Source organism: Telmatherina bonti, assembly GCF_933228915.1.
Source record: "Telmatherina bonti genome assembly, chromosome: 19".
NCBI lineage: Eukaryota > Metazoa > Chordata > Actinopteri > Atheriniformes > Telmatherinidae > Telmatherina > Telmatherina bonti.
Genome location: NC_136617.1, coordinates 18373361 through 18394028, shown reverse-complemented (window position 1 = coordinate 18394028; position 20668 = coordinate 18373361). Strand labels below are relative to the sequence as shown.

The 20668-nt window shown below is 36.0% G+C and overlaps 1 protein-coding gene across 1 annotated transcript in view; it reads right to left on the bottom strand.

Moving 5' to 3' along the window:
- The window catches only part of csmd3b (CUB and Sushi multiple domains 3b), a gene marked incomplete at both ends in the record, with an annotated part of 385522 nt that overhangs the window by 251913 nt on the left and 112941 nt on the right, over positions 1-20668 (bottom strand). Inside the window, one exon of the mRNA XM_079258329.1 lies at positions 4974-5086. Within this exon, the coding sequence (XP_079114455.1) occupies positions 4974-5086 (113 nt within the window). The remainder of the gene's footprint in view (positions 1-4973; positions 5087-20668) is intronic.

Below are 20668 nucleotides of genomic sequence, written 5' to 3'. Positions count from 1 at the left end.
AGTCACTGTGGTGTGCACCAGACCCACTACAAGAGGAACACCCATCAACTATCAACCTCACATACAGATAAATCCAAAGGCCAGTCTGGGATGCAGACAGACAGACGACAATCACCGCAATAATCTCCTGTGATGAACACTTATGCATGAGGGTGGATGTCAGAGCTGCACTTATTAACATAGAGTATCTTTCTGAGAAGTGATATGACACTAGGGACAGGATTTTAAGGAAGTTGGGGGGGTTAAAATGTAGGGTTCATGGCTCAATTGATTTAGGCAATGTTCAAGATATGATTAGGGTTTGACATTTATTCTGAAAGGTACAGGGTGGTAAATTAGATATAATCCCACTATAGAAGTAGTAGTATGTAGAAAAGTACAAAAGCCACAAAATTTGAATTCAAGATGAAATCAAGATGTCTCATGATCATCACATAAACTGTGTAACACTCTGTGTGCGAGAAAGCACATGCCTCTACATGTGCACAGTGCACATGTAGCAGCAGAAAGGGGTCATCTTAATATCACCTACCCTAAAGGTGATTTCACTTCACTTCGTAGGTGGATCATTTTTTTAATCCTTATAATTAAAATTACCTTTTGTTTGCAATTAACATACTTGTCATTTGTGAATTTAAATCTCCAAGCTACTGGGCTTGTACAGAAAAATATCTCCTTGCCCCCACCATCCATCTTCCCTTTATTGTTTTGACACAAACCAAATCAGCTCTAATTTCTCACCCTGCATTCTTTCTTCTAATTAGTCCTGTGTTACCAGTAGCTGCAATGTAAGTTAGGAAATACATTGTTTGCCCAAATGTACAATGCATACAATTGAATAAGCGGCATCAAAAGGAAGGTTGTATGGATAGATGTATGGATAGATGGGTGCAAAATACATAGTTGTTTAACAGTGTGGGTGTAATCAAAAAGCGAGCAATAAAATGAAGACCTGTAAAGAACTCAACACAGACCAGACCTAGTACTTGAAGGTCGAGGGTTTGATGCCATCCACAACCTCAATTTGGCTTTTTTTTTTTTTTTTTTTTTTTTAAACTTTTGTCATCGTCAATGGTAACAATACTAATCATTAGGGATATAAAACTCCCCTCCCAAACCCACCCCTCCCATCTCCCAAGGGGAGAGCCAGTGGCTGTTCATCTCTCAAATCAAGTTCTCTACCAAAGTCCTGGGAACTTGAGGGTCCTACGCAGTATTGTACCTGTTCCTAGGACTGCGCTTTTCTGGACGGAAATGTCTGATGTTTTACCAGGTATATGTTGGAGCCACTTCTCCAGTGTGGAGGACATGGCCCCCAGTGCTCCGATCACTATGGGTACTACTGTTGCTTTCACCCTCCAGGCCTTCTCCAGTTCTGCCTTGTGGCCTTGGTACTTCTCCAGTTTTTTATGTTCCTTTGTCCTGATATTTCCATCATGGGGGATGGATACATCTATCACTACGGCTTTCCTCTGCTGTTTATCCATGATCACTATGCCACTGCCATTTCATCTATCTGGATCTGGAAGTCCCAGAGGATCTTAGCCCTCTCATTCTCCACCACCTTGGGGGCAGTTTCCCACTGGGACTTTGGGGTCTCCAGTCCATATTCTGCACAGATGTTCCTGTACACTATCCCAGCTACTTGGTTATGGCACTCCTGCTGTGAGGTGCTGGATTGTTTCAGAAGCTCCTTTGCATAGTCAGCACCTGGGATCCTGCCTGGTATGGTAGATTCGGGCCTCAATCGCACAATGGCTGGAGAAGGCTGGACTAGAGGACAGCACACAGACACTAATCATTTTATATATATATATATATATATATATATATATATATATATATATATATATATATATGAAAACGTTAGACTACCTTTCAGCTTTGTCCTACACTATTGGACATACATTAATGTGGTGTTTGTCTTGTATTTCATTGGTTGGTTATATGTCATTACATCAGTAACTCTGTTGTGGCTGAATGTCACCAGTTTCTAAAGTCTTTGTATAGATTTGATTCTAATCAAGTCTGACAAAAGGAAAAGTGTTAAAAACAGATTACTAAACTTTCATTGCAGAGAACAACCAACCAACCAACCATATGATCCTAAATATTCAGTCATATATATTATGCATGTGCTTATGCATGTATTGTTTAATTGTATTTGTTTGCTTTCAAAGCTTGAATACAATGTTATTAATAATGATTGATTTAATCTGCTCATTATTAGAAAAATGTAAACTAGATAACAGCAAATAATTTGGGAGAGCGGGCAGAAGAATGATATCTGATATACATTTATAGCATAATTGGTGGTTCACCTGCTGGGAAAATGTTTAATGTTATGACATGAAGATTCACCTCCCTTAAATGAGGATACAGGTGTAAGCTACAATATAAAAACTCTGTGTCAGCACCATAGAAAATAGCGAGGCTTTATGTGCATTTACTGGGCTAGAGGCAGGCATGATGATGCTCCACTTCTACATCAAGATAAGAGACTTGACAATCCAACCTAAGCCAAACCAAAAGACAACTAAAAACAAAACAGTAAAACCATTAAGCAACTCACTGCTTCCACGCAAGTTTTTATAGGTCTAATCAGCTGCATGGTCTGTGCTGCGTTGCATCTCTTTATTGCAGCATTCCTGTTCTATAGCAATACTATATAGTTTTTGCCTTTTTTAATAACCGTAAATCATACAAAGATTTAGGGAAACAATAACTTGTGCAATTTGACAAGTGAAAACCAGACAGCTGACGAGTGTTAACCAGTAAGCAATCATATGGACTTTAACCATCCTTTAAATAGCAATAGCACAAAAGATGGAAATCAATTTTTTTAACACACAACAGCATGAACATAAATCTTGCTTTGAATTTTTGGTATGTATATAACTATATGCAGCCACAGAGATTTCTATCATTACCCCCTCTTACATTTAAAGAGTTATTTCATTACAGAAGCCTACTGGCATGTACTACAAGACTCAAAGACAGCGACTATCCAGAAGCTGTTGGAATACTAAACTTTTAACAATGTTCTCAAAAATACTGAAATATCTTAATATAATACTCAGACTCTTAATAATACTGCACTAAACTGCTATCGACTGCAATACCATATTATGTGCAACACAAAACTCGTTGAAGCAATTTTACAATCTTGAATCCTTATTGTATTTTATTTTATTAGATTGTTTACTTACATTGTTTACTTATACTGTTTAATTATTTGACTTTTTTTTATTACCCTGTAGCCTACTATTATTGCATGCTAATAGTACTTCTTATTTCAGCGAGTCGAACAGTTCTTCTCATCCAAAGACTTTCATTGCATTGTTGATCTTGGGTTGAACATGTACACGGCAAATAAACAGTCTTGAAATATGAATCTTGAAATCTTTCTACTACACTCCCTTGATTAGGCCTGTATTTTTTATTTTTTGTATTTACCACAACCATGGTACTTACTGACTTTTAGTTGCCACTGTTTTACTGTCAACAGATAATTGAAACACATTAAGTGCCACGAAGTGTTTTGTTCAAGAGATTATAGTGATTTTAACTATGTGTAGAAGATAATGTTTGATGACAGCCACATTCATTTTATTAACCTGATTTTTGCAGCAAACTTCTAAATCAGTTCTGTATTATTCCACCATATTTGCATCTTTCTTTACTTGGCTTACTTTCAGTCTTTCTAAAAAATAAACAAAAAACTTGATATTCATTAATACGCTTATAATGCATTACTGCATAAAATAACATATTGCTCTAAGCGTTAGAAAACAAAAAGTAGTGTCAAATATGTGTGTATGCGTGACACAGGTGAGTCATCTTGAGAGAATTCTTGACTAAACAGATGTCAACAACCTGCTCCCTCAACAGATAAACTAAAATTGCCCTCAACTCATCTTCCAGGCTGTCATGTGTGTCTGTGGCAAACATTTTTTTGTTTTTGTTTTCAGAATCAGATGTTCTTCTGAGGAGATTTTGTTTCATCTGAATCTAAAATACTTAATGCAAACACTACAACCATGTTAAGAAGTTGCTAGTTCAAATCTTAATAATTAGAGCGACGATATTTTCTCTTTTATCTCCAGTGGTGTTTATTGATGTACTAAAGCAAGAGAGGCCAAGGAGACGTCTAAGTTCTGATATTTTTGTGTTCTTTGCTGAAAAGCTTAAATGTAATGGCAAATATTTAATAATAAAACAAGATTAATTAATGTTTAAACTGAAGATTTTTCAATGTATGTGTCCCGATTAAACTCAGTGTTATATTGCCACAAAAGGCGTGTTTCTTTCTGTCCTTCAGAGCCTTTGCATCTTCAAAAAACTAACTTTTTTCTCTCCATGTCTATTCATGCATTCCTCTCTCCCTTGATTCTTGATTCTGTAAGGCTGACAGGCTCTCTTGTGGAAGAAGGATGTACCTGTCATTACATTGGGAGTTTTTCCCTGTGTTGAAAAGGAGTCAAAAAGGTGGACTGAGTTCAAGACCAGCCAGTTCTTCATGATTTTTTTTTTTTTTTTTTTATCTGAGTGATCCTTCATTCGCCATTTTTATTTAGTTCATCCTTCGCAAAGGAGTAGAACTGAATAGAAACCATGCCCTCAACAAAAACACCTAAATCAAAATGGAAAAAGTAACTTTTTTTTTTTTAAGTTTAATATTTATGTATTGTGTTGTCTCGTAATAAAAAAAGATTATGTAAGAAAATAAAGGAGGAATCTAAAGATAGACAACTTGCGGCATATAGGCTCAGTTATTTCTGAGGATTGGATCTATCAAGGTGAAATTTGGCTGATTAAATCCCTGTCTGTCTCTTGTCTTCATCTACCCAAATGACTCGGTGACCTGTAGAATACCATGCGGTTTGATATATGATTCCTTAGTTATGATGCTTTTTTTTTTTATAGAGAGCCAAAGGTAAAAGCTAATTTATTCATTTGTAATTTATTCTTACCTTCATAGTTGAGTTTGAAACCATGAGCAGAGACAGCAAAGTCACTGGTCAACCTCAAAGAGAAGACACTCCCTGTACTGGTTACTGGGGCAGGAACCTGGAAGCCTGTTAACCTGTACAAAAGAAAGAAAATGTTGCATTGGTATTAGGAAAATACTCCTGTAAACATCAAGCAATAGTATCCAACCCTGTACTCTGGCCATAGAAAAATCAAAGCGTCATTCTGTTTGAGAAAAATAAATAATCTATTTAATTCCTACAAATAACAAGAATGATGCTTAACGTCTTCTGGTAAATTCTTATTTTCACTAAATTGAATCAATCCTTTAGTTCTAAATTATAAAGGTTTCCATTAATCAAATGATGAGAGTAGAGGGCATTGACTAATCTGTAATACCAAATGAACTTTTGTAAAGAACAGTAGAAAAACCAGAGATTTTGAAGGCATTTTAGTCTGCTCTGATGAAGTTTGAGACTGTCTTCAAAAAATACCTCGACTCAACTGCTCAGGTGGACCTTCGGTTTGGAGAGTCTGGAGAGTTTGGAGAGAATTAAATGAGGAGAAAGTGAGCAGGAGGAGGAATGGAATTCAGATCTATATTTCATATCTGGAAAAGAGCCAAACTGTCTTGCTGCCACGGCAACCATCTTTTTCTTTAATTCTTTCCTGTGCTACCATTCCTCCTTATACTCATCATTTCCGCCATTCTTTCTTTTCCTTTTCTTTCTCTTCTTTTCATTCTTTCTGTTCCTTCATACCACTCACTCTTTCCAAGAACTGAGTCACCAAACTCATTCTTTTGTGCTTATTTAATTTCTACCACTCTTTCAAAATCCACCGCAGCCCTTCTAAAGCATTTATATACCTAAATCTTGCATTCATCTCCGTACTATTGTCATACACATTTTCAATATCTTTTCACAACTAAAAATGAAAATAAGACAAATATAAGGAATATGGCATATTCCTTTTATTTTTTTTTAGTATCTATTTTCACCATTTCACTCTCCCATTATCTCCAATTAGTAGAAAACATTTTGATATATTCTAGCATGAATAGAAATGAATTTTTTAGATGTGTCAGAATAATCATCTGTTACCTTTGGAACTGTTTGTATATCTTTCATTTGCTTTCTTTCTGCCTGGATATGCTAAATATTTTAGCATTCAAAGAAGATGTGAAGAATACTGTGTACATTACACAAGATGCAAATCTGTTGTGGTGGCAACACCTGCACTAAACAGTTGCTTAAAGTTATCTACCATTCAGCTCAATTTGGCCCCCTATTTTTCCGTTCTCTCGTTTTTTAAATTTACCAAAATATTTTAGCAGCAAAAACAGCCTTAAGCTGTGTTTTATCCCCTTCTTTACCTCCTTGATTTCATCCTTCCTGGTATCTTAGAAGTTTTATGTTTCAGCCTGTCACATGGTCTCCTCTATGTTTGTAAATTATTTATATTGTACTAATTTTCTTCCAGCCCTGTGCTGTTGACATTGATAATATCCAACTACAACATATCTTTTCATTTGTGATCCAGACCTATCAAATTTAACCTTAGAATCTGCTCATGTAAGAACTCTAAGGTCTGCGTGCGAGCACTTTGTGAAGAAAGTGTCCTTAGGCTGTGAATGTTGAGGCTAATGTTTAGCATTTCTGAGCTGGTGACCCACAGGATAGAAAGGCTAGAGCATTTATATGCTGGCAATTATCATACCAAGCCTGAGGACCTACAAGATTATCCACTAAATTTGTTGACTAGCTTACTGAAACTAACTGGATTAGTTGTTGAGCTAGCTAGCCTTCTTTTCTATTAAGCGGCAGACTTACTGTTGACTTGGCTCTTACTGTGATCTCTCTCTACCATAAACCACAGTGTCAGGAAAAAAGGGGCTTCAGTTGGTGTACAAATCTGTCCCCAGGGTTCAATCTGGACTTATGTACCCACTACAGCTCACAAATGGACCTCTGTTTAACTATGTGTGACCATCCAAGTGCCTGAAAGGGACATTCATCCTCTTCCACAAGTTGTGAATGATATGTTTCTACTTATTGTACAATCTCAGAAAATAGTCTTTGTTGAGAAAAACAAAATAACAAGATAAATATTTAAATAGGTTATATCTGTAGATGAATGCTTTGTATTTCCCTTGTACATTGAGATTTAAAAAAAAAACCAATATGGTCATGGAGTTTTGAGGGGGGAAAAAAAGGTTAATATGTATTTATTTTTAAATTATGCCTTAACCAAGTGACAACCTCCAGTGGTTAAAAGTAAAGCCTGTGCAGAAGTGCCAAAAAACGCAGTTTCCCCTTTGTCCACTAGGGGTTGGCTGCAAAAGTCTATCCACATAGACTTGTCACGGGTTGTTGTGGAGGTGAGGAGCCAAATGCAGGAATAGGACCAGGAATTCAGAATGAAGAAGTTTTAATGATGTAACACAGAACTAAACTGAACTAAAGGGAAGCAAAAAACTAACACTACAGCAACTCAAGTTTATCTGAAGCAAAAGTAGCTTTTTCCTTGTATGGGCATTATGGATATGACCATTTACTCAAAATGACCATTTCTGAAAGATATCACTCATACTTCTTGTCAATAAAATTATTTTATTATTTATCAGCTAAGATTTTAGCTTATAAGCTTATAAATTGTGCTGCAATTGCCCCAAGTTACTTTTTGCAAGGCTAGACGAGATAACAGCGTTCCAATAAACCGACTTTAGTATCCTTGAGGGATTTATTGAAGAGTGGCGTTCAGCCATTGTCCTCTTTGACCAACCATAAAACTGAGAACAATACAAAATGTTTATTAACCACTGTATATTACAAGTCTTCGTACCAAAGTGCTAATGAGTAATGATATGTTAATTTAAAGCTAATGCCAATTAGGCTCATAACTTGCACTAAAAAGTACACATATGCTACACCAAATAAACACAAAATGAACATCTGCACATTTCCATACTTACGGACACATATTGTCCAAATCAACAATAGTTGTTTTTTTTTGTTGTTGTTTTTTTTCTTTTTTAAGTGATATACAAGTTCAACACACAAACGACTCAGCACTGCATTCGGCCATCTTGACTTTTTGCGTTTTGCTTTTCCAAAATAAAACAACAGCACTTCAAAACGACAATGCAAACCACAAGGGGGCGGTGCAGACCAACGTATAAAATAAAAACTTACATAAAACTTAAATGCAACTTAACATAAATATATAACCTCATAGACTTGGGAAGGTTTACCCAAAATGAAATATGTAATTTGCAAAAGAGACCTCGGACCAACTGACTTATGGTAAGCTATAGACAATTTAGTAAGTTGTCTGCTTCGACATGATAGTTGCCAGCTACAAGTGCAACAGATAGTCTCTCCATGCTAATGCCCAACCTATATAGTACCATGTAATCCACTTACAATTAATATATGTTATCCTCTTCATAATAATACACATTTGAGACAAGGATCCAATTAATTACAGTATTAGGTACATGGGTTACTAGTGCCATCTTGTCAACATTTAGACTAATAATAGCTATTGGCAGGAAAAGAAGTATAGCAATAAAGCCTTCATTGTGTTCAATAGAAGAAATTCTGCCCTTTTACTGCAATACAGTCTTACTGCAAGTCTAATTTTGGTCAGTTTTCTGGTTTTATATTGACTCTAAATCTTTCATTTTCTTTGCCCTTTAGCAAAATACCATCTATACCCAGTCCCTATTGCTCCTGCTTCCTGTCTACAGCTTAATTTGTCATGCTTCAGTCCTGGCGAAAGAAACCTTCCAATGCATATGCAGATAAATCCACAACCATATCATTATATTTTGCATTTTATATCTGGATTTATAAGATACAACCAAAAATTTCTTCATAGAAATGGAAGATGAAACAAAGGGGGTGTCTTCCACTCAAAATAGATTCCAGTTGGTGTGGGTAAGCTTTGTTGCATTTAATGTGTATCTTTTGTACAGCACAGAGCGAAATCACATTAGGAAGTGAATGAAGAGCTGGTTAATAACAGCAGAGTGCTTTCTCCGCTTTCTCAGACACACAAATATGGAAACGGTAATGCACAAGATCATGCACACTTCAACACAAACATACTACTCTCTTTATTTTATTTTACTTTATTTCTTTTCCAAAAAGGCAAGCGTGCCGTCTGGCTAATGCAATTGCCAGATTCCCTTTCTGTTTTTTGTTTTTTTTTTTGGTTTTTTTTCCTACCTTTGCATCCAATAGGCTTCTTTCCCATTAACGAGAACAGATTTTTCATTAAAAGCACTGCCATGATGATATGAGTGAGAGAGCTGAAGAATTTGAAAATGAAAATAGAAAAAAGAAATTGACAGAGACAACAAATAGTGTGCAAATTATTGGTTTCAAACAGCTGAAAAACATCTGCTTAGGAAGATAAGGATGAAGGGAACTGCTGGGTAGCAATGTACACCTTCATCCAATTAATATAATATTCTAATCTTAGATTTCAGCTGCTGTGTCTTTGTGAAATGGGTACATATAATCCGACTGTCAAGCACTGATTGAGGGAAAAAAAAAATTCAAGATTTTAAGTATTTATTGAATCAGGGGTAAAAAGACTGGATGCTCAAGTTCATGGCTTTTAACTCTCCCTCAGCTAGTGTCAGTATGTGTAGCTATCAGTCTCTAACCTCTGAAGCAACACCACCAAGAGACCACTGGGAGTATTTTTCTGTGAGCTACAGAAAGTGTGTAGATCTGGGCTTGTCTGCGGGTGTGAATGCGTATTTTCACTTGCTGGTGTGTATTTTATTGAGTTGATACTGACCCAAAGTCTGACCCCACAAACCATACTGCTCTGAATCTCCCATTCCTACACTGTGTTCCTTTGTCTATTTTTCCCCTTCCTCTCTTCCCGGCTTTTTCCACTGGGAAAACAGTAACTGTGTCAATTTAAAAACTATTTCCTCCCAACTCGATGCAACCAGGCAGGTATAGATTTTTTCATACCTGCCTGTAGTGCTTTGAAGCATAATACATGTATGATGTCAATGTTTATTTGATGTGGACAACAAAACTAAACTGTAAATAAAAACTATTGCATGATATAATTACCCAGGTTTATATTTCTGTTGTATTGAGTTTTATGTTGTTTTTCTTTTGTTATACATGTTTGTTTTTTTTGTTTTTTTTTAGTTATTAGTTTATGTATATATAGTTGAAAAACTATGTAGAATAGATGTGGAAAGACAAAACACCCAAAGCATTTAGCTGTTTTTTTTGTTTTTTTTTGTTTTTTTTTCCAATGGCTTGTCTGAAATAATACAGTTCACATGACTTTTTTAAAGTTAATCACATTTATTAAAAAGTCATGCGAACTGTGTGTAATCAAATGTCTAACATGAATTTATTTAGTATTCTGATGGGACCATTTTTTGTTCAACATCATATTTCACTTATTTCTATATTTTTTCATCATGCAGTTGGGTGCTTAATATGTCTACAATAATCTAACAAACCCTCTTTACAACAGGGTGTCTAATTCCTGTTCTTGGGGACCCCTGCTGAGCATGTTTTAGATCTTCCCGTGTTTCAATGTGAGATATGACTGAAAGCGAACGGGTCACGGTCAGGTTTCTGGAGAGGCTCATTACATGCTAACCCATGCAGTGGAATCAGATGTGCTAAAGCAGGCGAAGATCTAAAATAAACACATCACTGCATCTTATTGACCCAGATTGAAAAAAAAAAAAAAATCACAGTTCTAGACACACCCATTCATTCCAAGATACGTTAAAAAAAATAGTTAATTCTATTCATTTAGATAACGATAACATGTAATGATACACCATCAGTTTCATGGGCTCCAATTATCCATGCATTCAGTGAGATAATCCGATTGTCTGTTGAATGTTTGAAGATTAGTTAATTCAACGGTTTGTTAGTTGAATGAAGATAGCTTCAATTGTAGTTGCTGAAACTGTCCTGACAAAAAAAACAATAAAAACTCACTGAAAAAAAAAAAAAAGGCTTTTCCTCCATCTCCTGACACAAAACGCAAAGACTCACTCTGCCTGAATGAAAGCAACCTGTAAAAACCAGGGGGAGTCTCCCACTCGTCTCAGTAAGCCACTTCTTGCCACTGTGGATATGAGTGTATCTGACAGGCTCCTCTATAGGGACAGGCTTTGGAGGATGAAGCACAGCACAGAGGGATTGTGGGGAACCAGCAAATTTCAACATAAAAGCATCGTTTTGATTTTAACAAATTCAGTCCTAAATATGTTAAATCATGTCAGATACATCCACAATAAATTTAAATGATAAATTTTATTTATCCATAAAATGTATTATTTTATTTATCTGTAAAAGTATTCTTATTCCAATTTTTAAAAAAAAAGAAGAAAAGAAAAAAAAACCAAGATAAAATTTAAATGTATTTACATCTTTGTTTGTTTTCTGTTGCTTTAAACAAACATCAGGCAGTAATAATGTTTGATTTGAAAATGTTAAGGCTTTTCATTGAATATGCTTTTCCCTCCATCTGTGTGCAACACTGATTGCAGCAGAGGAACAGGCAATCACAAGGAAATAATAAATTTACCCCTTTGATTAATATATGAGGTGTTTTTTTTTTGTTTGTTTTTTTTCTCTCCATTAAATTCTTTATAGATTCTTTGTTTATTGTAGCCAAAACCTTTTTCATCATTCCACATAACTTGTTGATGGAATTCATCATAGCTGTCTAGACGTTTGTTTTAATATGTTTAATAACTGGGTTTGTGTTGTAAAGGGTGGTACTTTAACCCATTAATTATGAATAATTAATTACAGAAACATTAACGCTTAAAAACACATATAATCACAGAATGTTTGTCAGTGCAAACTTTTCATGTTACACACCGATGCAAACGGTACCTCCACTAGTAGCTTAGCCACATTGGCGCTATATTTAGCAAAGTTTCAGGCCTTTCAGTGAGTTTATTTAAAGAGAAAGCAAGCGTCAACAAATTGAGCATCTTTTTCTTGTGGTATAGGATACTTTTGGTGAATAACATTAAAAGAAAGTGTAGTTTTCTCCACTCCATTAGCAGCATCTGCGAAGTCTGTCTCCCTCATCTCGATCCAGAAGAGTTCAGTCCTTTGATCGCCTAAGACGGTGTAAGACCCTCAAGCAAGGACTCTGGTAAAGGACCTAATCTTGAAATTAGCACCCACCTGCCCTGCCCAGAAGAGGTGGAGGGGTGTGTGAAGTTATTATTCATATTTTTTTTTCTTTTTTTGGTAAAATGGGGACTCATCCTCAAATTTATAACCCCCCCACACGCATCTTTTCACAAAAAAGAAAACTATGACATTGGTTTTGAATTGTAGTTATAGAATTTTTTTTTTTTTTTTTTTTAAAAACATGCACATGTTATGAACTAATATAGTTTATGTCACCTGTAAACTAATAGTTTGGTGAATATCCCTTTGAGGCAATCACAGCAATCAAGTCTTTCCAGTAATTCTCAATCAGGATTCTGCAAACGTTGACAAGTTGTCCTACTGCTCATCAACCAAGTGCTCTGATTTTGTCTGGAACAGGTTTGTTTGTTTCATTATTCTTTTCAACTCAATTCAAAAGCAATTCTTAGATCACTTCACTAGATTACAATTTGGTCATTCTTTGTATTTCATTATATTATTGGCTGTTTTAGTTGCTGGTTCAAGCCTCAGTTGGGGGACGTTTTAGCAGTGGCCTTTCTGTGTGGAGTTTTCATGTTCTTCCCATGTATGTGTAGATTCTCTGACTTTCTGCCACCAAATACATATATACATCTTAGGTTCCCTGAAAGGAAGGAAGGAAGGAAGGAAGGAAGGAAGAAAGGAAGAAAGGATGGATGGATAGATATATATTGCATTATTGTCATTGTAGCTTCACTTTCAGTCATTCAATGGGACTTAATTTTGTTACATTTATCTCCTCCACTGGAAAGGTAATTCTACAAAAATCAAATCACTTGTAACTACATGGTGAAAAACCACACCAGAGATATTTCATATATAGAAACTATCTTCATATATTTAGAAAAAAAAAAGAAAGAAAAAACAACTCCCGTTCCCCTTCTTTTCACCTCCATTCCTCTCCTTCCACTTCATGTCCAGGAGATTTATTTCCTTGACTGGTGTTCAAAGTTCAGGGTCTGTAGTGAGTGATTGATTAACTACGCATGCACATACGTACACACACACACACACACACACACACACACACACACACTCACATACAGAGCTGTTCTCAGAGTCATTTTTCAGGTAACAGAACATGTGGTCAATAGTCACTGGTATATCTTGTAAATCAGTCATTCGGCACCCTTCCTAGGGTGCGTGCCAGTGTTTTTCACTGTGTTTGTGTATGTATGTATGTGAATCCGCAGAAGAGCCTTGACCACGGTGGCATGCTATCCATTAAATTAGTCACACAAGTAAATTCAGAGCCTCAGACAAGCAAGTACACACTAACACACCAGGAGGCTACTGAATAGGTCACCCTTTCACCCCATTCATTGACTGGATCCATTCATCAGAGTAACATTGGTAGGAAGAGTGAGAGACTGACAGAGATTTCAGCTACCCATGTCCTCAAAAACAAGGAAAAGCTGAATAAAACATGTGAGACACCCAAAAAAGAGTGACAGGAAATTAATGTGCGTGACTATCCACTGTAGGCACTGTGAGACCATTAATAATTTGAATCAACAGTGTTCTGGAAGATGCTGACAAACACTAAAACAGCCAATAATATAATTTAGACCATTTTGAAATTTGCATATTCAATAACATTGTCAAATAAAATCACAAAGCTTTGCTGGTCCCTGAATTTTCCTAAAACTACGGAACAGAAGAAATATAGTTATTTCCACTTATTTGGACCACAGGTGGTCATTTTAATGGGATTTCGTGCTTCTCTATGGTTGTATGCTTTCTACTGTATTATACAAAAATTGCTTGGTTCTCTACTTTACAAGATTTGAGATCTTGTAGCAGTGAAATAATTTTCAAGAAGTGTACTGAAACCCAAACAGCTCAGAGGGATCTCCATAGTAGCTGGCAGAGGAATGTGTAGTAGAGTTTAGCAGCCAGCACTCCAGGTGGATCAATGTGGACTCAAGCACAATCCAAAGGTGCAACCGACTCATAAAGGAGGCAGAATTGCATTTAGAGAAGATGGGGTGGGGTGGGGGGGGGGGGGGAGTCAACAATAAAAAAAAATTAAAAACTTACACTGGCAACACATGATGCAAAGCTGTGTGCAGTTTGCAGTCATGATGCAAAACAGTGTGCATATTTTTACATTCATAAAGCCTGACTGTTACTTTTATATAGCTGTTTTTGTTCACTATCGCTTTAGGCTTAGTCACTCACTTTTTTTTTTTTCATACAAATATTTAAGCTATGCAAATTCAAGTTTTAATTTTTATTGTTTTTACAGCAAACTCAGCTACAATTATAGCTTTTCACTCTAAAGCATAATTTTAATTTAACTGAAAAGGTTTTTTTTATTTCAATATATTCAAAACTTGATTATAAATAATATCATATTAGCTTATACTTATAAAGGCTGTTATTCGAAGTCAAAAGGACTGTTGGTGGCTTTTAGTGTATAGCATTGCGGCTGTTCTTGTGTTCAGACAGAGTATTAAGTCATGAATTTAAGGACATATCTCTGTGTGAGTGTACTCTGAAAATACACACACACACACACACACACATACACACAGAAAAGCAGAGTAAACGTCATCATCCTTGATACACATATGCCTGAATGAATTTACTCATTGTCACCAGACAGAAAGTCAGAATGGGAGAAAACCAATTTCTTCCAGCAGATAGCATCCGGCGAGAGTAGCTATGTCTGCTCGCCCATGTGCATGTGCCCAAATTTGCATGGTTGCATCCAAAATCTCACACACGTGTAAAAGAATGAACACTCCTCTGCCTCTGTGTGAATAGCACACTTTGTCACGCTTATTGGCACCCAGCAGAGCAAACAGGCATTTCTCCTAATCCTTTTCAACATGACTGTGATGTCTGAAGATGATAAATTGGAGAGGATGGGGCTTCTCAACTTTGGAGGTGACAGGGGCCATCGCTGTTATCTGTGTACCCTCGAGGGGAGAACCCCTGACTTCGGTTGATGAGTGGATTAACCTTCTTGTCAACTCCAAAATTTCTAAGACAAACACTAGGAGACTCAAACTCACATAAACTCATGCGCCTCCAAGATTCAGCTTACAATACAATACAGCTTCCTCTTGTTTTTCAATAGACTTTTTCAAAAATCTGAAAAATTCTTATTCTGGTAAAGTAAAATAAAAGTTCAGTAATTATCTGGATTCTGCTTAACAACAAATTAACAACACATGGCATATTACATAGTGCCATCATTTTATTTTTTTTTACCCAAACTGAGCCAAAACGCTGACAAATGTTTTATTCATGACATCTTGACTTTGAAGAGCATAGTACTATAGTAAGCTTCTGGTGATAATACTTTTGGATCTTTTTAGTTTTTTTTCTTCCCCTTACTTGTTTGTGTTTTATTTCTTTAAAGAGATTGGTGGGTAGAGCCCATTAGGATGATTAGGTGTACTTGGTCACCTAAAGCAGCCTGATGGTCCCCCTTTTCCCCTTCTTTCATCTGTTATAGCTTTTGTTAGACACATTTTTTGGGTTAATTAATACATTTTGTTACATTTAAGTGACAGTGTTTTTGTTTCTTATTTTAAAACACAGTCCAAAAAGTATATATGGTTTATCATAGTTATATCATGTAAGGAACTGTAATGCTGTCAATGAAATAGGGGCCCTTCAGAAAAGGTTTGGGAATCATTGACAAAACTTAACTTCTTCTGGATTTAGGAACAGTCCCAACAGAATTGTTAACTCTGACATGGATCACCAGCTTGATATCAACATGATTGTTGTCACAAACAATTATCTATAGAGAATTCATATCCTTGTATTAGTCATTTATTTAGGTCTATCTCTTAACCAGTCCATTTAATTTAGTTTCGTCAAGTTCAAAATATTTTGTTGAATATGAATAAATACCAAATTTTGATGAATCTATGCTTAATTTCTATAGGTTTTTACACTTCTTCACAATACAGACGTGCATTAAACTTCATATTTACAAATAGAGATACTTCTGTTTATGCCTTAAATGTTCATGTTTTATCTTCTGTAGTTTGTAAAATAGTTATTAATTGCATTATGTTATCTCTTCCCACTACATGGGCACGGTGTCACCTTATTCTTAAAAGAAAATGAAAACAAATCTGTATCATTAATAACAGACTTTGTTTTATCTACATTTATTATAACACAACTTTTATCAATAAAATTGCTTAAAGAAAAATCATACAAAGATGTACACTGTTATGAACGCAAAAACCCACGACTACACACTGTGAAATACTGTGGACTAAAACCCTATTGCATCAATATAATTAAATATCAGCCAATACTTTCAATAACAAAATGGAGGCAATATAAAGCATTCAGTAAAACACAACATAATGGATAGCCTTTGGTTTCCTCACAAGACGACAAGAGTAAAAAGTTCTCTTTTAGTGTTGCAAAAGGAGGTTGTTTTTTTTTTTTTCCCCCCACTATTAAATGATAAATCTTGTGAACATCCTTTTCCCGTTCTTCCCTCGGTCACAATGTCTGTCTTTTACAGGAAGTTAGATAGATAGTGAACACTCCCCCCATCCCTCAGCTAATGCTTGTTTAGGCTGTTGGCTATCCCATCACTTACTATTCACCCTGACTCACACATACACAGGGAGAAGAAAAGTAACCCATGAACACATGTACTGTAGGGAACACATGAATGTAGGTATACACAAAGAAAACACGTGTATGTGCACTTGCATATGCACACACCTGTGTTTTGCAGATAGGTGGAGATAGATGGAATGTATCTGGTGGCATTTAAAAGGCTGCCAAGGCTGACAGCTCCTTAAAGGGACAGTCGTTAAAAAGATATATGGATTGAGGGAGACAAAAAGAAAGAAGTGCATGAAATGGGAGTGAAAGAGACAGAGGAAGAATGTAACAGAAGAAATATGACAGTAGGATTCATGCATTCATATTTTGTACAGGTTCCCTGGCAAGTGATGTCTCAAACTAAGCCAGTGACAATGATAGTAATTTCATAAATACAGGTATAGTGTGACAATCAATTAAAATTTGCAACTAGTTCACCAATTCTTAAATAATTCAAATGAGTTTTATAAATTAAAGCCCTTCAAATAGAGAGAAAATGAATCCTCAGAATGCCGTTCAACATTTCAGTTAATGAGGCTGTTTCATCAATTTGATACCATACATAGATACAAGTTTTATATGCTCCAGTTGACAGCCATACATATTCCTGATGTAAATCATATGAGATGATGGAGTATCATTTGGTATGTGACCCCTTCCTTTCCTTTTCCATACTCCTCCACTGACATGTTCTTGTTTTCCTCTCCACTTCCACAAAGTTGGGAAGTCCTATGTGCATGGTTGTACTTTGGCACATTTTACACAACTCTCTATTTCTCTGGGCACTTGTGTCCCTCTAAGGAAGGCAGAGTAGGGTAGCAGGGCTGGAACCACAAAGGACAACCAGCTCTACCACCTGAGCCACTGCCACCCCCGGCTCCACTGGCATCATTATAGTATATTTTGGTTCATCGTCATCTCATTCTTTTTTTTTTTTTTTTTTTTAAGATGTTTTGTGGCAATGTTTCATATGCTATTTTAACCAGTGGCTTCATCCTGAGAAGGCATCAACTAACCTAATAAGAATAACGCCTTAAAACTGTTCTTGACTTAAATAATGTGAGAACGTTGCCATGACAATTACCAAAGGTCATTCTATAAAACAACTAAATAACCTCATTTAACACTGGAACTACTGATCAGTCAATTATCGAGTTACTTCTTAACATGTGTAAATAGAGGTTTTTGGGTTACAAATGAGCATAGATATGAGTATTGCCCAAAACTTGTAGATTTCATAGATGATATAATATATAAAGGGACATAACATGTAAAAAATATATATATTTAAAACAAACTCTAAACAGACTATTTTGTCTTATTATAAGGCTTTAGTTATATACATTTGTGTTTGTTTTTCATTTTAATTATCATCTTTAGCGGTGTGTTATAGGTAAAGACTATCACAGTTATTAAGTGTGAGCTTACAGCTGTTAATATCACGTATTTGTTCCATTAAATCTTAATGGACTGAACTTGCCGAACTCCCTGCAAAATGAAAGCCCCAGTGGAATACCTGCTCATACTGAGGCACCTGCTAGCCAGAGATAACAATATTTTCTTTTCTTCTTAAAAAAAAAAAAAAAAAAAAAAAAAAAAAATTGCTGGATTGTAGAAGTCAGCTCCATTGCAATCAATTTTTCATGTTTTCCCACAATGAACCACCTTGTTTTCCAATGTGTGGTCTGTAGTTTTGATGTTTGTAACCTTGCCTATGGCACTTGTTAGAACCAGCAAACGACCACACAACAAAGAGTGTCACAGAGCCAAACTGTGGACTTGTGTGCACGTTCACGAAGACATACAGTCATACAGAGTGATAATGATGCAGAAGACAAATCTTGGCAAACACTGATATGCAGCGAGTAAGTGCTTCGGCTTTAACAAAAGCATGAAGGATATTTTTAAGGTTTTTGGATGGTCTATGAGAATGAACTTTTACGTTGATTTTAGATTTTAGGAAAGACAGTTTTACAAAATGTATTTTCAAACGCTTATACTTCATGTATTTTGAAACTACAAATGAAAGGCATGATAACTACACTGCATTAAATTTAACTGAATCGCCAAACTTGAATAATCTAAAGACAATACCTATCAAATAAAGTTCTGATAGATTGTTTGGTTGGTTATTTTTCCAGATTTTTTGCAGTTCAGTCATGGACTACCACCATGGACTGGGTTAATTTCCTTCCACATCCGGACATGCTAAAACCTCCTTTTCCTCCAGCTCTAGCCTGTCTGTCTCGTGCAGTCAGATGCTTAAACAACTGGAGAGACTGAACCAGCACAAGCCTGCAGGCCCAGATGGTGTCCAAGCCCAGGGCTTTGAAAACCTGCACAGAACTACAATGTCAACACCAGCCTGATTCAGAAAAGAATTCCTATGCTGTAGAAAACATCCTGCCTTGTTCTAGTATCTTAAAAATCTGAACCATATGAACCAAATGAAGACAGGACAAACATCTGACATTATGAAAACCCTTGAGAGATTATTACTGGCTCACCTCAAAAGTAAGAAATCATCCACTCACTTCAGAGAATTAACTCTCATTTGGACAAATCAGGCAGCATCTTAAGGATCATGTTCTCCAATTTCTCAAGTGCTTTTTCATGCAATTAAGCCTCCCTAACGAGAAAAGCTTCATAAAATCCAAGATGATACCTCAACAAACGCCTAAATTTATGACTATCTAACAGACCATGTGAGACTGAAAGATTGTGTGTCTGATATGGTGGTCACCAGCACTGGAGCACCACAAGGGACTGTACTCTTACCCTTTTTCTTTCCACTGTCCACCTCCGCTTCCAATATAACTACTCTGATGATTCAACAAATTGAGTGCAGAGATCTGGTCAGTCAGTTTTTGAGATAGTGCAGAAACAATTATCTTATCTTGAACACAAAACAAATAATATTCTTGACTTCAGAAAGAACAAAACAACGTTTAGATCCTGGGAGAGCCTGTGGAGATAGTGGAGGAATACTTTGGAGAAATACCTTGGAGATCAACTGGACAACAGACTAGACTAGAAATGCAATACAGAAGTATCTACAACAGGGGACAGAGCAGAATCCACTTCTTAAAGAAGCTAAAATCATTCAACCCTCCACTAAGACATTGCATAGTTACTATAAGTCTGTTGTGAAAAGTGCAATCAGCTTTGCAGCGATCTGCTGGGGCAGTTCTGTCAGAGCCAGGAGTTAGAGAGACTAAACAAATTTGACATAGGGTTGGTGGCGCTATCAGTTTAACACCTCATATTATTTGCTGGATTTTTTTTTTTTTAAACCATTACAAGCAATGAAGAGGAATGCATTTACCCTGGCTAAAAGTTCCTTAGGTTGTGTCAAAATAACATCCATGTAAATAATGGGATGTTGAACATAGTCATAATACAGCTGATACTTGTCAGTGGTTTTAATGTTGTTGATTTATGGTATATAAAAACATGTCACTCATTCACTCAAGTACTCTCCCCATTGGCTCTTATTTCAAACCCTATCTTTCATATTTAATTAAAAAACAGCCTAGTTTAAATTAGTTTATTTCTGATTGGATGGGATGTCCCATAAATTATTTTACTAAACATTCATAAGTAATGTAAATTTTCAGATTTGAATTTACAGTGATGTGGTGTAGAATTTCAGCTAGCCCTCAGTATGTAGTATGCACAGTTTTAAAACCACTGAACTATTAAATATAGAGCATGAATAAAAGCACTGCATTCACTGTGGCAAACTAAATAAATGAGACTATGGTGAAATTTATCCTCATATAAATGCTAAGTGAAATTGGTATCTGGCACAACACCAGTGGATTTTTTCAGTTCCTGCAGACCATTACATAAATAGCAATGAGCTGACCGGCGTCGGTGACTTTAATTTGATGCTG